At 38.0% G+C, this 16,622-nt stretch overlaps 1 protein-coding gene across 1 annotated transcript in view; it reads right to left on the reverse strand.

The window, feature by feature from the left end:
* Positions 1-6,970: 6,970 nt before the first annotated feature.
* Positions 6,971-16,622, reverse strand: part of ptprub (protein tyrosine phosphatase receptor type Ub) — a 246,951-nt gene continuing 237,299 nt past the window's right edge. The window contains exons 33-35 of the mRNA XM_084385145.1: positions 14,276-14,433; positions 10,725-10,860; positions 6,971-7,182 (exon numbers count right to left, since the gene is read on the reverse strand). Of these exons, the coding sequence (XP_084241271.1) occupies positions 7,120-7,182; positions 10,725-10,860; positions 14,276-14,433 (357 nt within the window). The 3' untranslated portion in view covers positions 6,971-7,119. The remainder of the gene's footprint in view (positions 7,183-10,724; positions 10,861-14,275; positions 14,434-16,622) is intronic.

A 16,622-nucleotide genomic window follows, 5' to 3' on the forward strand; every position in this document is an offset into this window, starting at 1 on the left:
TTTTACACTGATCATTATCTTCGTTATAGGTCTGTCTGTGCTACAGGGCACATTGGGCAGCAAGCGTATTCCACAGGCTGCGATCCCATTTAACAGCGATTTTCGCTCCAAGTCCTCCTTGAACGTGCTTTGCCAGGTCTTCTTCAGCCTTCCTCGCTTGCAATTTTTGCTAGGCGTTGTTCCGATCGCCGCAGAATGTGACCTGCCAGTTTAATGCGACTGACAGCTACCGTTTATAAAACAGATAGTCCCGGTGATTCTGATTGGTTGAGCCGCATTCAAAGCCGTTGTAAATTACTCTACAAACATACACCTGTGACCTCATTGCAGTAGTATCACTGCACCACTGCGTTTAAAGATTAAAAGCTATATTTTTATGGACTAAACGTTTTATAAAAGCCCCATAACTGATTCCAAACAGTCATGGACAGCAGTGTTTCCATTATTTCACCAAAAAAAAAAAAAAAAAAGCTAAATTCAGCTAATTGGTTCCCTTTTTAACTAATTAATTTACATGAACCACTCAAACAAACCAATTATTTCCGAAATTTTCCAATGTTGCATATAAGGGTTAGACAGGACGTTTTAGGAAAGCATTTTTGAATTAGACTCCCTCAGCTACAAAGCTGCGTGTGCAATATTAAAAATCGCAAATGGAACATTTAGTCATTCTTTTGGAAAAAGTAGCTTGTTACTTTAAAATCTACAAAGGTTAAACAGCTGAGCTACTGTCATGCCATTGAAAAATTTAGTTAGTAGCATTGCTACTTTTAGCTAGTGACTCCTCAGCACTGCAGTTCAGTATATGCGCTGTGACAGAGGAGGTCTTGTCCTCTAATTAATCTGGCATGTCTTTAAGCTCCAACACTGGATCACTTTGCAGGACTGTTGAATAATTCACATCTCCCCTACGAGCTACTGTATGTCATAGGAGAAAGCCTGCGGTCTGCAGCCACCTCACATCCATGCCAGGAAATGGGGAGAATACAAAAAAGGAGGAAGTGAGAGAGGTGGGGATGGGCGCGGGAGAGATTGAGTTCAAAAATAGACATTGCAGAGATAGAAAGACAGTGATAAGAACCACCAGACTGAGAAACCGACAGGAGGAAAGGATGGAAAGGCAGACAGACGGTGGTCTAAAAGGGGTGAGCGAATCTAATGAATCAGCAGAGGCTGCGAGTCTATCCCAGAAGAGTAGATCTGGCTGACAAAGCACAAGGATATGAAATGTCAGTCAGGTCACAGTCTTTATGTTCAAGTTCCATTTAGGATGAGCCCAAGAACAATCGCAGCTCGCACTTCTCTCCCAGACTGCAAGATTATTAATTAATTATGGACTGCCTGGTAATGGGTTTTCAACGACTGCACTGTGTGCATTGGTGCAAATGTCATGACTTTTTATAAACACTATTTTTACAATAAGCAAGGGATAATATACAGCCGGCCGTGGCCGGTCATTGTCTCAAAATAAACCCAGACAGGGTGACCAAACAAATAAATCAGTGAACATGAAATATTGATTTGAGTTTAAATTACTTTATAATCTTACATGTATATTATCTGAATCTTACCAATAAGAAGAAAAAAAAAAAAAAACAGATCACTGCAATGTACACAACAATCGGACAAACAACAAGACACATTACTGCAACAATATTAGTAATATTAATGCTAAAATCCTCTGGGGTCATTTTCACTACAATAGATAAATGAGACAAGACCGTACCAGTTGTGTTGGTTTAAATAAGGACATTGTGAGTGGTTTCAGTTACCTAAATCAGCAGTCTGTAACCTGTTGCAAAAAAAGGGGGTTAAGACAAAAATATAAATAATTAATGCTAATGTAATCTAGCTTTTGTTACAACCAGGCCCTGAAATACAGTTCTGTCATGGTAATGAGTATGGCAATGTTAATATGTTTGGTCTTGGCGGAATAGATCTGCTACTCTGCTGCTGTTGTACTGCCACCACACACGACATGCTGCTGCTGTACAAGCACACACGAATCACCCTCGAAGCAGATCTATATAGGTGGAGCTGGGGAAGGTGGAGGGTTTCTGAAAGCATGCTCCAACTTCTACAGCAAACAATAGGCAAGAATTTGAATGTTGAGCAGCAAGCTCATTGGCTACCAATGGGAACTAATCAGCTGTGCCCTATAGAGAATAATGTAATTACAAGCAGATTGGGTTAAAGGGATACTTCACCTCTGGAAAGATGAATGTGTATTTAAAATGGGTCACTTATATAGAAGAAATGTGAAATTATTTTTGAATTTGGAGCTTTCTAGACTGAGAAAAGCCAGAAAATGTATTTTTGGCTTATGTGGATGAAAGACAACAACTCCCAGAATGCACTTGCTTCGCTGCCCAAGGAGGCCACTCCCAAGCCACGCCTACCGGTAAGAGAGCACAGTTAAACAAGGCTAGGCTACTAGTGAGTCTCCGTGACGACTCGAGTCTGCCCGGGATTTCGAGATCGCCCAAAATGTCCGGGGATTCGGCTTTTGCGTTCTGCAGTCGCCATTCATTATGTTTACTGTGGCGAGCGGGACGAGGCTAGGGCCGTGGGAGAACGATGAGAGGCCGGTGGCGTGATTACTGATGAGCGACACCTGTGAGACGCACCGGTCTCGTATCTCTCACGGAGGAGCGGGAATTTTCTTAGCAATGTTAAAACGCACATCAACCGATCACTTGTCGTTCATGTAAACACTACATTCAGATTCACCAATCGGAATGAATTCAGTTAGATTGAAACAAAAGGTGTGCATGTAAACAATGAAAGGCGACTGCAGAAAGCAAAAGCCAATTCCCAGACATTTTGGACGATCTCGACGGCCGGACACGTCCGGGAAAAAGAGGATGGTAACCCCTACTATTCAGCTTTCTCCACAGAACAAGAGCCTGCTAGCTTAGCTTCCAAAGAAAGATGGCTGACACTATGTCTACCATAGATATCATATAACAAAGGCTAGATGTCTCGTGCGTGCTGCTGGCCAATGGAGGTCGACGTCCGCACACGGCGGCCATCTTACCACAGGGTGCTCGCTCACTCGTAACATGGTGCATGCACTTTTAAATAACCATAACTTGCTAAATTTTCTACCGATTTTCAAACGGTTTGGTTTGTTATAAACGTCAGAGATGTAGTTATGATACTGCATACATATGAATAATTATAACAATGAAGTTCCATATGAAAGAATTATAGCCACTTTAATAACGTTTGTAAGAAACCAAACCGTTTGTAAATCCGTCAAGATTTCAGCGAGATGAGAGGATTTGTGTGCGTGCTGACCACTCAGCTTAATTCACAGCTTCCCTGTAGTAAGATGGCCGCCGGTGATGCCGGAAGTGACTCCGCCTTAAGACATCTAGCCTTTATATGGATATCTATGATTTGTACATTCTGTGAGTGAGATCCCACCCTCTATGCAGGACAGCCCCTCCTACTGGCTGTAGTCTTTAGCCTCTGGCCAAAAAATCCTCCGATGACGCAAAATGACGATTTTTTCCAGACAAAAAATACATAAATCTCTCGTCTCAGGGGGATATTCGAAAATACTACAGGTTTTCTACTAATACAAAGCTTAATGCTAAATCCTGAAGTATCCCTTTAAGGACTTATGAGCCTCAGCCTGCACAATTAGATTTTCATGACAGAACTTTGAATTGTTTCCACGGCCAACAGTGAGTATTTATATCTGACTGATGAATGCTGTGATTGACCAATCAGAATCGAGTATTCTATAATGCAATTTAATGACATCAAATGTTCAGACATGTTTAAATCAAATAAGAACTTATTTTACACAATATGTACTCAATTTAAAATGTTTGAAACAAACTAAATAAAATATTTTAATTGGTTAACAATAGTTAAAGCATTAGGTATAAACTAATAATGAACATTTATTTCATTGATTGATCTAGATTAGTTTATAAATATAAGATTGGTCATTAATTCATCTTCATTCAAAATACATTAACTAATGTATACATCTTGAAATGTTAAAAATGTACATACAGAAAAAATGCTAATAAAACATTGTTCATTATTTCATGACACCCAATGCATTTACTAATGTAAACAAATGTCTTTAGTGTTGCCTTTAAAGCTACACAAACACACAAGAGGTTGAATAAATGAATGCTCCAATAAGACATTTACAGTCTTAGAACATTTTATTGTTGTTTGAACACCCCGTCCCACCCCAACCCTCAGTTCCCCATGAGATATATGCCTCCATGTCCTCTTCCTGTCCCACAAACACATGGTCAAAAACACAGTTCTTTTTCAATTCATTCATTATCATACAGGAACACTTGGAAGGAAACAAATAAACAAACTAAACGCACAAAAAACAAGGACCTGGCTCAACATTTGTCAAGAGTGGCTAAAGTCCTTCCTCTCTCATAGTGAGACACTAGGGATAGTTATGCGGTGTTAGCATAGGCGACTACCAGTAGAAGTTGGCTAATGTCTTTGGAATGCGCATGGTAAAAATAAAGATCATTGGAGGGGTTTAAAGTGACTGAATGGGCCTTCTGAAGGGGCGACTTTGGAATGGCTTTTAGAGATCATCCTCAGCTGACTGAGCATGTGTCATATCTTTTGGCGGCATATTCAGGAAATAGTCTTATACAGAACAGTACATTCAACTCTTTCTGTTACTTTTAAATTGTTAAATCTGGCCAAACAAACTTTATTCACATACTATTCACAGAACACAAATATACATCTATATGTACACATACTTTCCACCAGGCACTTTCCATGAAAGTCCACAGGGGGGGTTCGGTGAAGAAAGTCACAACACTGTCTTTGCAGCCTCTTCAATCAATCAATATTTTCTCTGGCTCCCTTAGAGGAACAGGTTTACCCCAAAATGAAAATTCTATCATCATGTCGTCCCATAACCCATACAATTTTAAATTCATCGAAATGTTGTTTCACGTATGAAATAAAGAAATATAGATTTGGAACTAGTAAATAATTTTGGCTTGAGGATTAGTAAATAATGGCAGACTTCTCATTTTTGGGTGTCCCTTTACCTAGCTTGTTAATATAATCAGGAATCTTGTGTCACTCATTGTGGACCGGGGCAGCCTGGCATCTGAGATGCTTTATGCAGAGTAATGTAATTATTGGGAAAACGCCTGTGGCTTGCTAACTTGGCATCTTGCTGAAACTGCAATTCACAGTTGGGGTCATAGCAATTTGAGAGATGTAAGTGTAATACTGATGTGGATACTCTCAGCATTTATACTTAGTGCTTGCAGTTAAAAATAGCAAACTGTATTTATCACCATTGAAATGTGGTAGTTTAATCACTGAACTCTTGGCTGTCACTTCTAATTGCCTGCACTAAACTGTCTGGCACCTTCCACGAATAAGGTACAAAATACAGCCTGAAGCTCTTAAAAAACAAACCTTTTCAACCAATAGACAGTGAAAGAAGGTTCTTCGGCTTTAGAAAATGTTGATCTTCATCTTCATAAAGTCACATAGGTACAATTTTATATGAGCAATTTTATGTAACCCTGTTACCAAACATATCAAATCAAGTTTAAAAGCCAGATTTGTAGCAATAACAATGAAATGTCAAAATGAAATAAAAATGTGTAATCGTTGCTTAAAATAATAAAAAAATATATATCATAAAATAACTTCTTGTTCAATAAGAGATATATATGGTTTAAAATTTCTGAAGTGAGCTAACTTGTACCACTGATGGTTGAAAAACCTTCATGAGACACTACAGTACTGTATTCATGGAATGCACACTCGGTGGTCAAACGATCAACCATCATGTGTCCAGCTATTATAGGAAAACAGCAAATAAAACAGGATGGACTGTGAATGTGTAACTTAAAGGGATGCTTTGAAGAATCTCGAGCCCAGGATTCAGCTGTACACTCAAAGCTGCACAATTGTTAAACAAAATCCACTCAAAGAACACGAGTCAGTCCGATAAATAGTTACAAGTGAATAGAAGAAGATTGCCGGTGTTCTTTTTGGTCCCTTTCTCCTCACTTCTGACACAGTTTCGCAGCACAGTTGTAAAAAGACTATTAACTGCACTCTCTCAAAACCATTGAATGAGAGGATAAAGGTCAGGGTGTAATCCACCGCGAGCTTTAGAATGCCATCACGTCTGCCCCTTGTTAATGTACTTCCTTTGCTTTAAGCACACAGGGCCACTGTTAGCACTTGAGACTTACACCTTAAGACGTCAGGGATTTCCAGCAGACGGTGAGTATATATACAAGTGAGAGGAAAAAAGACAACAGCTATAACAAGATAGGAAAGCCACAGCTGGGCAACATGGCCGCCTGACCCTCCTGTCAATCTCCTCTTGAGACATATGGCACCATATATAGTAATAAACTCCGCCTCCGATGATACAAGAACCAAGCCTCAGAGACGCGGAAAACGGTGGTGAAAAGTGAGTCCTTTGCGTTGAAGAGGCATCGACGTCTTGATAGGCAGTTGATGGAAAGCTGTCTGCTGGTTGAATCTGTGTGTGTGTGTGTGGATGTCAGCGTTTGTGCATGCATGTGTGTTTTGTCCTTTTGCCGCTATTTTAGGGGCATGGCAAGGTGCCCGACTCCTTTTTAAGAGCCCCGGTACAGACGCCCGACTCTCATCTCCACTGCACTGCACATGAAGAGATCTTCTCCAAGTGATGTTTATTTCTGCTCTTCAGTCCAGCCAGCCAGAGAGAAACAGGCAGGTGTAAAATAAAGCCGCTGTTTTTAGAAACAGCCCACTATCTCTGCGAGCAGAGGTAAACCAACCACACCGTACCAAGCCAGGCTCTGGAATCGCTCACAGCTTTGAGGAAAATGTGCTGAAAAAAATCCTAAACCGAAAAAACAGCCATGACAGAAAGGGATGTAACATATTTAGATGTTTGGGATAAAAAAAAGAGAACCGGCAGAGAACTCCTCATTTTTTTTTTTTTGTCCCGTTTTCTTCCTTCTGCTTTTTGATCTGGGTAAGACGACAGAAAGACGGGAAGCAGAGGGGGATGAGGGGGTGTAGAGTGAGCCTGCCGGTGGTCCTGCTCCATGCAGTGAAGTCAGCATGGGGGGTTGGGGGGGGGGAAACCCGCTATCTGACCTCCAAGCAGTCCAAATACTCCAGAACCAGCTCATAACAGAAACGATACTGCTCCTGCACCACACACACAGAGAAACGACAGAATTAGTGCAATAATTCACTATATTTTTGTATACACAACAGTTCTTGGTTTTGCATGCTCACCAAGGCTGCATTTATTTGATCAAAAGGTCATACTTTATTTTGATGGGCCCTTTTAAACATTGTTGACTATAAGTAACTGCAACTACATGCCAACTAAGTCTTGTTGGAGTTTTAGTAGACTGTCTGCTTCACATCTGTTAACTCTTTATTGTGATTCTCCTCCAACAGACATTCTACTGACTATAAGTAGCTTTGCAACCACGTCAACTTATTATAACCTTAACTCTACCAGTCTACTAATACTCTACAACACTCTAAAGAGAGTTAGTAGACATGTAGGTGCAACGTTACTTATAGTCAACAGAATGTGTTAAAGGTAGTGATGCACCGATGTGAAAATTGTGGCCGATACCGATAACCGATAGTAATATTGCTGTTATGGCCGATACCGATATTTACCAATGTCGATATCTCTGAATAGAAAACACATTTTTATGATAATCAAATAAAGAGCTATTTTCCAAAACACTTTTTTTTTTTTTTTTACTTTAGAAATGACTGATATTGGGCACCTTTACCTGTGTGCAAAATATATCATCAGATTTTCAGAAGAAAAAAAATATTTATTTAAAAATACATTTGTCCTGAATTCACACTATGAATAAGGATGAAAAGGCAATGAATAGGCAATGTCAATGTCTGAGAGTTTTGTATACCATGCTCATTGGGTTAAATGGTGAGATTTACAAGTGCTGAAAAACTGTGCTGTTGAATTTATGCCTCCAGGCTAGTTCAACGATTGTGTAGGCTGCTCTGTACCTAACCTCTGTCATTAAGGAGGACGACGACACACATGCATTATATTGCATTGCATATAATGTGTGCTGGTCAACTTGTCTAAAATTAAGAAACCCCTAGAAAACAGTAAAAAAAACAACAACAAAAAAAACATAGGAACATTGTGTACAATTAAGATAGGCTACTTAATTTACTATTCCAATATCCAAATATGATACTAAATACCACAGGGAAAAGGGCTTCTATTTGTGACGTGCTGTCTTCGCGTTTGAACATTGCACATTTTAAACAGGACATGCATTAGCTGAATAAATGTTAGCCAATACAAACATATTTATAGAAACCAGTTGACAATGAATAGACAGGAGTATAATAATAGCATAACGAATCACTTATTCTAAAAATAATATCAAGTATAAGTTAGACGAATCCGACATATAATGAGGGCTGTGTTAACAGTAAAACGTCCGTCATTTAACGAATTTTAAAAACACGGATGGATAATACAAAATGCTTTCTGACATTTTGACAGAAAAACAAAACAAGCAAGAACAAAATTTAAACTTAGCCCATCAATTTTCATTTTACAATTATCTTCTCTCTGTGTGCGCGCGTCCGTGTTTGTGAGAGAGAGTTCGCGCAGCACTGATACAACGGTACTTTTTAATCTAGAAGTAAGGAACGCGCTAGTTTTCATACAAAATAACATAAGTAGGTACTTTAGTTATTATTAACACAATAACGTAACGCATGAAGGCTACGTTTCTCAACACTGAGAATGAATAAATAAACGCCTGTTTCTCCAGACTCGCGCTTATCGGTAATCCACAAAATCACACGTGATGTCGCTTTTGAGAAAAATCTAATTCGAACGGGTATCAATTATCAAGCAATATATTCGAATATCTACGAGTCAAAAAACAATCAGTTAAAAAAATGCGTCATGAAGAGGAAAAAAACATACAAGTCGCATTTATTTCACAAAAAAATGTCTGCGCATGAACCTGGAGCTTGTCTAATAAATGAACCGAAACTCAGGTATAAGGTAGCCTACTTGCCTCACAGACCTGAGACATATATAGAAAGCTTGAAATGTGTACTTTTAAACAGAACAATTCAAAACGAAAGAAAAAAGACTGTTCTCTGCTTATGTCATCCGTATGAAATGTGCATTTCTCTCAGGCGTTTACTACTGCGAAGATCGTGAGTCAGCATCGTCAACTTCATCTTCAACTTCACACGTCAAATACACAGGAATGACTATCGGCCTGTTCACATCGGCCCTATTTTGACATCGGAACAATACTGATGTGTAAAAAATTACCATATCGGCGGCCGATATATCGTGCACCACTAGTTAAAGGGATCATTAAAATAAAGTGAAACCGATCAAAAATACAGTTAAAAAAGTAACTTTCTAAATATTATTATAATTTGCTAAATTGTTGCTTGAGAAATATTTCTTATTATCAATGTTGAAAAGCATTGTGCTGCTTAATATTTTTGTGGACCCGTGCTACATTTGTCTTTTCCAGGATGTTTTTGTTTTTTGTTGAATAGAAAGTTAAAAAGAACTGCATTTATTTGAAATAAAAATCTTTTGTAACATTATAAATGTCTTGTCACTTTTGATCTATTTTATGCATTCATGCTGAAAAAACAGTATTATATAAAAAATAAAATTATATAAAAAAGATTACATTTGCACTTAAGGTATTAATAAAATACATTTAACAGTGATTATAGTTTATTTAATTTTTTTATTTCTGCTTTCAGAAATCATGTATAATATTATTTGATTGTATCTGCATGTTTAAAAATATATATATTTAAAAAAATGCTTTAGTACTATGACAATACAAAAGCAAACTGAAGGGAGTGGATTGGAATCCAAATGGTCAAATCCAACCTTGGAAAAGCTGTGTGTCGGTGTGTGTGTTAGTCTTCTTGCTTACAGGTTAAAGAACCACCGCATTGTTGGAGATTGACTGAGTTGTTGTTCGAGACATGCTGGCACCCAGCAACCCAAATTTGCGACCTGGAAGGTCACGACGTGCCTAACTTCAGGGTCCGAGTGTCAGCGGCATAATCTATGGAGATATGCTTCTGTCTATCTGTATATGTGTGGAAAATTACTATGTTTATCAATTTCTTGGCCAATCAGAATCATTCAGCCTGTAAGCAATGACGTAGCTTAGACCTTGGAAATGGTATAACTGCTGTGATCATTGTAACTGTAAGCGGGGCGGCCTACGAACTCCTGTGTGAGTCTTGAAGCTGACTTCTGCTGATGAAACTGCAAACTATCTTCAGTAAAACTTTTCTTCAATTTTTTATAATTCTGACTCCGGGTCTTCTTTCAAACATCTGGTCCTTGGGTCCTAAACTATTAACCCCTAACAAAACCAATTTAATTTAGGAAACAATAACGATTTTGTTGACTTAAATATCACATTTAATATTTCTTTACACATAATAAGTTTGTATACATGAAAATTAAGCTGCCTTGTCATTTTAGTTGTTCCTCATCATATTTGAAAACCCCTGCTCTTATAGTAAAGCCTACTCAATTGGGATCAGGGAAAAGGGGGATCACCAGTAAAAAGTCTTGGGCCTATATGAACTTTCCAGAAAGGCCCTGACCAACTGATAATGATTTTTGGTGTTTGGGAATTTATTTGAAAGGCAAAGACTTTCTGAACTTTTGTACCTACCAGTGTCTCCACCATGTTGGGCTTAGCATTACGAAGAGTCTTGACAGCATAGAAGACGTCCACCATGTTCTGGTATTGGATCATCTCCATCAGGATGTTGCTGGAACAGTACATTCCACTGCGACCACCGCCGTTCCTAGGAATACAAAAAACCCCGTCTGTCATGAGCAAAGAAAATACAGACATTGAAGAAAAAGATCTGGCTTGTGCTGCGTACTGATATTCAGTCTACAGCAGAAATTTCACACATCCAGTTAATATGAAACCAGCCTGCATGAGAGGCATACAAAGAGCTTTCTGAAGATCTTCTGCTGTGTACAGCGGCTGAAAGATGAGGCAACGCTGAGATAATCAATCGCAGTCAGTGCTTTGGCAGTTCTGGATTTAGCGCGGAGAAAGGCCTGCACTGTTCTGTATTAAAGCATAATTGATTTCATCTCCATAATCTCTTCTCTCTGCCTGTGGTTGGTAACACTATGTGACAGTTTTGAGTGATGTGCTTCTGGGCGGCGATGGGAAGGGAATTCGTGCCTGGGGTTCCAGATGAGACGGCTCGGTGGGCAAGAGTGAGACCCGGAGACAAAGATGTGTGGTTAAAAGGATAACGACAATGTTAACACCTAGGCTAAGATCATCGAGGCTGGCTATGAGTGAGGTCCTTGATTAGAAAACATTTTATTTCAGAACCATTTTGTGCGTTTCATTTGTTTACATGATTTGTTTGCGAAGGTATACAGGAATTCGGTATTTTGCATATAATTATCTCTTATCTGACTCACTGGCAAACAGAGATAGTTGTCACAGGAGACACAGATAACACTGCGAAGACAAGGATTAAGTGTGCTGTTCAAGGGCACAACGGCCATCACTCGGGCCGCTGCGAGGAGACGACACTTCAACAATATGCAAGGCCAGAACGTGACCTGAAGGACAGTCCACATGCTCTTATGAAACGCCCTGGACCATTTATCTGCATGGGCAATCTGAGTTCAAATACAGCTTGTGTGAAATGTTCAGATCAGGTCAATAATATATATATATATATATATATACACACATACATACACATATATATATATATTTTTTAATTAAATCAAATATAATGTTCTCTTATATTTAGTCCTTTATCTCTTAATTTTCGTCAAAGTATGAGTGCTCTTTGATTAGTTCATTTATTTTCTGCTCTTCAGTGTTATCGCGATGCTTTTATCTTTCCCTTTTTGATCTCTTATATTTGTTTTGGCTCATAATTTCTTTGAACTATTTTAGCTGAATATTATATGGCATCATTCAAATTGAACTAAATTTAATTCATTAGTTAATTAATTTTATGATACTGCCTTTTATAAAATCAAATTATACATACACTATATATACACACTACCATTACATGTACACTACCATTCAAAATTTGGGGGTCTGTAAGATTTTTTTTTATGTTTTTTAAAGTCTCTTATGCTCACCATGCTCTTATGCTCACCAATTTGATCACTAATTTTGTGAAATATTATTGAAATTTAAAATAACTTTTCTATTTTTATACATTTTAAAATGTGTTTTATTTCTGTGATGAAAAAGCAAAGCTAAAGCGATTGTGTCTCTTCAGAAAATTTGGACTAAACCGCTCAATTCATAAAGATAATTTTTTCCGATCTGTTTAAGCGTCAAAGTGGTAGTTGCGTAGCTGTCAATGGAGGGACAGAAATCGTTCAGATGTAAAAAAAATAAAAATAAATCTGCATTTGTGTTCTGAAGATGAACGAAAGTCTTATGCCAGGAACACACCAAGCCGACGTCAAAGAACTAGCCGCGATGAAAGCTGACTGTGTTGTTGCCTCTCGTCGACTGAGTCTCAGCCAAAAGCTGCGCTTGAACACACCAAAGGGACTAAAGGCGACTGTCAATTAGCACATGCATTCTGTGCCTGTGTGTAAGTAAATATCTGTCTATATCAGCAGATATGAATAGTCTATTTTCTTTATTCAAAAAGGGAAACCGAAACTAGGACTGCTGATGTACAAACCATAAACAACGTCAATGCCAATCACTTACTTCATTCAAGTCGGCTCATATTATTGTGAAAATATTTGTACATTGGAATGCTCAGGTAAGATGACAAAATTAGAACAGCCTTCTGTCAGTGCTGTCTTGATGTCTTTGCTCGCTTTCATCACTTTCGATGAAAAAACTAGGCAAAACTCAAAACAGCCTGACGTTGCCCGATGGCCGACCGTCGGCTTGGTGTGTCCCGGCCTTGGGTTTGGAACGACATGAGGGTGAGTAAATGATGACAGAATTTTCATTTTTGGGTGAACTAACCCTTTAACAAATTAATATTTTTATCAATGTTGAAAAAAGTTCATGTTTAATACTTTTGTCGAAGTTTTTTCAGGATACTTTGCTGAATAGAAGGTTCAAAAGAACAGCATTTATATGAAACAGAAATCTTTTGTAACATTATTAATGTCTTTGCTGTCAGTTTTGATCATTTTAATGCATCCTTGCTAAGTAAAAGTATTATTGTTATTATTTTTTTTTAATTCTTACTGACCCCAGACCTTTGAACCTTTAGAATTCTGTGAATTCCGCTTCCTGCAGTTACAATTCCAAGTCGAATTCAGCTTCCTGTGCAGGGTAGCCAATTCACTTTACATTCATACTCATGAAGTGAAAAGCAATACTTCAATGATAATAAAATCTCAAGTGGGCAAGTCTTTTGAGAAACACTGGATCATGAATCTTCCACTACCTGTATTACTGATGGAGAGTGCCAGTGCACCTGCTAGACTAGACACATCTCACTGTACAAGCAGAAAAAAAAAAATCTGTTTGCATCAGTGGTTTGAGGAAACAATCAATGACACGCCGCAGAAGACACATGGCGGAAGTAAAAGATGTAGCTGAACACAGCAGGATCACATCATTAAGCTGATATGATGTTTTTTGTTTGTGTTTTTCATTATATCATTTGTCTGTATCTGATTAGCAGCACATAAAGCGTATGACATCACAATTTACACAGTTGCATTTGTATATTACTGTTCTGCAGAAATCAATGGACAGAATGCCAGACAACAGTCAAAGCAATACACTCACAAAGTAATGATAGAATACACTCAAAAAGAGCAATTGTTCGTTCAGTTTAGCTAATTAAAATCAGCTCTGGATCACACTGTCGCAACCTAATTTAATTGCATGCAATTTTAATTAGCAAAATGGAAGCTTACTTAATCTGTTGCATTAACACTATGAATAGTATTGGCATTAACTGAATATATAGACATCCAAACCAAAACAGACACAATGGAAGTTGACTCCTGTTGTCCACCAGAAGAAATAAAAAGTAGATGTTTGGTTAAATAAATTTTTTTAGGCAAAACTGAACTAATTTAACTTCAACTAATAAGACTACAACAAATGTATTGAAAACACTTAAGAGCCATAGTTCAAACGGAAATTCAGCAGGCGTTATTTTATAAGATGCTGTAAATTAATAAAACCATTGTTTAGTTGAGTTGGGATTGTGTGGAACATGCCGGCATACTACTCACAGGCAGTGGACCACTGTACGACCTTCCCCACACTCCCTCTGCCACTTCTGTACGCTAGCCAGCAGGTTGAGGAAGGCCTTTTTGGAGTCAGGCACGTCACGATACGCAGACCAGCGCAGGAACTGGAACTGGCAGACGACCAGCTGACCCTCCTGCAGCTTTGCATGGATGAGATGGGGGAAAAGGAAAGGTCACGATCAGTAATGCGTCGCCAGCTGTGCATTTGGGCTTGTTTATGGATGTGTACAGTAGCGTAGGACTGTTCTCCAGCAGTGCCAAGTCAGCAGTGTTTAGGTTGTGATGAATGAGTCTGCTGGGAAAGAGTTTCACTCGGGTGGGGAAGAAACACTATAAGGCTGGCCCTGATACATGCCTGCTTTGGCTTAAAACACAGGTGGAATTCATATAGAGCCCTGAGGCACACCCCAAAACTGCCCTAAGGCTTGCTGGGAGAAATTGAGCACACTGACCATAGCTGAGCGATACACATATCTTTAACAAGTCTGAGATAATGATTCTTCTTCCAATTTGTAAACAATTAATAGAAAATGCAGAAATTGAAAGGATAAATTAAGATGTATTATTAAGCTATGTCCGAATTAAATAACTTTTAAAGCCTATTCAAGTGGTAATAACTGATAATAACCGTCCTCATTGAATCTCATTTGTGTTCAATTAGAATATGGTGACTTTTAGATGCATTATGGAATCGGTTGTTGCATGTACCGTAACTCAACGAGTCAATTTGATTTGCAAAATAGGAATTGCATTGACATTTAAGACCTAAGGGGTCTTTTTTTAATTTTTATAAAGAAAATCTAAATAAATAAATAAAATGAAATAACAAACTGGCAATTTTAACAATTTTGGTTTCCCAGAATGTTCTAGAAACATTACTTTTTGGTTCCCAAAGCAGACAATTTAACATTCTTTAACAGGTTTAGAAAATGTTCCTCTACTGTACCTCTATATTCCAATATCTTTTACCCTGATGTACATCAATCTACAAACCATTTTGTTTTTATTCATTGTTTAATCAATCATTAAAATTAGCCAAGCGCATCATGACACATAATATGGAAAATTTAATTAATATGATCATTATTATGTAAGATTTCCTGGATAATCACAACCCGTGGCTGCCACTTCATAAAAACAAGTTTTATTATAAGTGAACACGGCAACACCATGTTAAAGCAGAAGCAGTATACACTAACATTCTCTACCACACAATCTGAGTAATAGATATGTCAGATTTGAACACATGCACCCACAATCACAAGCATCCCATCCACACACCCCCATAATTCTCTCTGTAGTGCTGAAAATGCCTTTCCCCCACTCAATCGCCTTAGTTTCTAATGTTCCGACACGCAGCATGCCAAAGCATTAAAACACTGTCACATCTGTCAAAAGTACATTGAGCAATGAGGAAACTGCAGATGTCTATTAGCCAAAGAGCACTGCCATCAAACATTCGGAGAGAAAAACAGAACAAAATTAGTCCTTACAATAATGACAAGCTGGGGCAAATTGAAAGTGGTAAAAATGACCTTCTGTGGCACGCTCATTAATGTATATTTCATATCTGCAGGCTTATGGAAACTTATTTCACCATCTGTCCTTGCCTGCGAAAGTGGCGCCATATGAAGTGTCATGTGCTGATGGTATGAAAATGGATATTTTGAAATAGCTTTTCCTCTGTTCTTTAATTGCTCTTGTAGCTTTGCCTGACAAAATATATTGGACTGACAAACACTATTTATTATACCACTTTATCTCGTAGTCTATTAAAGCGTGATATGAATGTAACATGGCATAATGGTCAACAGAGTAATATAAAAGGCCTCAAAATGCTTTTAAAGCTTTTCAGAGATTACATAAAAACCTCAATTTCCGCACTTTTTAAACGTAAGGAATTAAGCTGACAGTTAAATGGCACAACATAATGATCAATCGGTTCTAAGGTATGAAAAATGTATTATTGCAGAATATCATTAAAGCCCTGTGGTGGTAATGCAAAGAATTCTCCCAGGAAATGACTTTGACATTTTTAGAAAGAAAATTCAGAGGCTCATTTGCACAGCTGGATGACTTTTTACCTTATGTGTACCTTTAGAGGCCCAAAAGAATCAAGTCAGTAAACTTCATTTGTAAATGCTTCTGTATACTGTAATTTTGTATAATTGCTCAATTAAAGCAATTCTCTGAAGTGAGTAAAATGATGATTAAGTGATTACCTTTCTAATAACTTAAGGGTATATTAAGGGTCTGCTAAGCTTATGATGTACAGGGGAAATATGAGAGACATTTTTTATGAAAGAGAGTGAATGATAATTGATGGAAC

This window comes from Rutilus rutilus, assembly GCF_951802725.1.
Source record: "Rutilus rutilus genome assembly, chromosome: 17".
In the NCBI taxonomy this organism is placed as follows: domain Eukaryota; kingdom Metazoa; phylum Chordata; class Actinopteri; order Cypriniformes; family Leuciscidae; genus Rutilus; species Rutilus rutilus.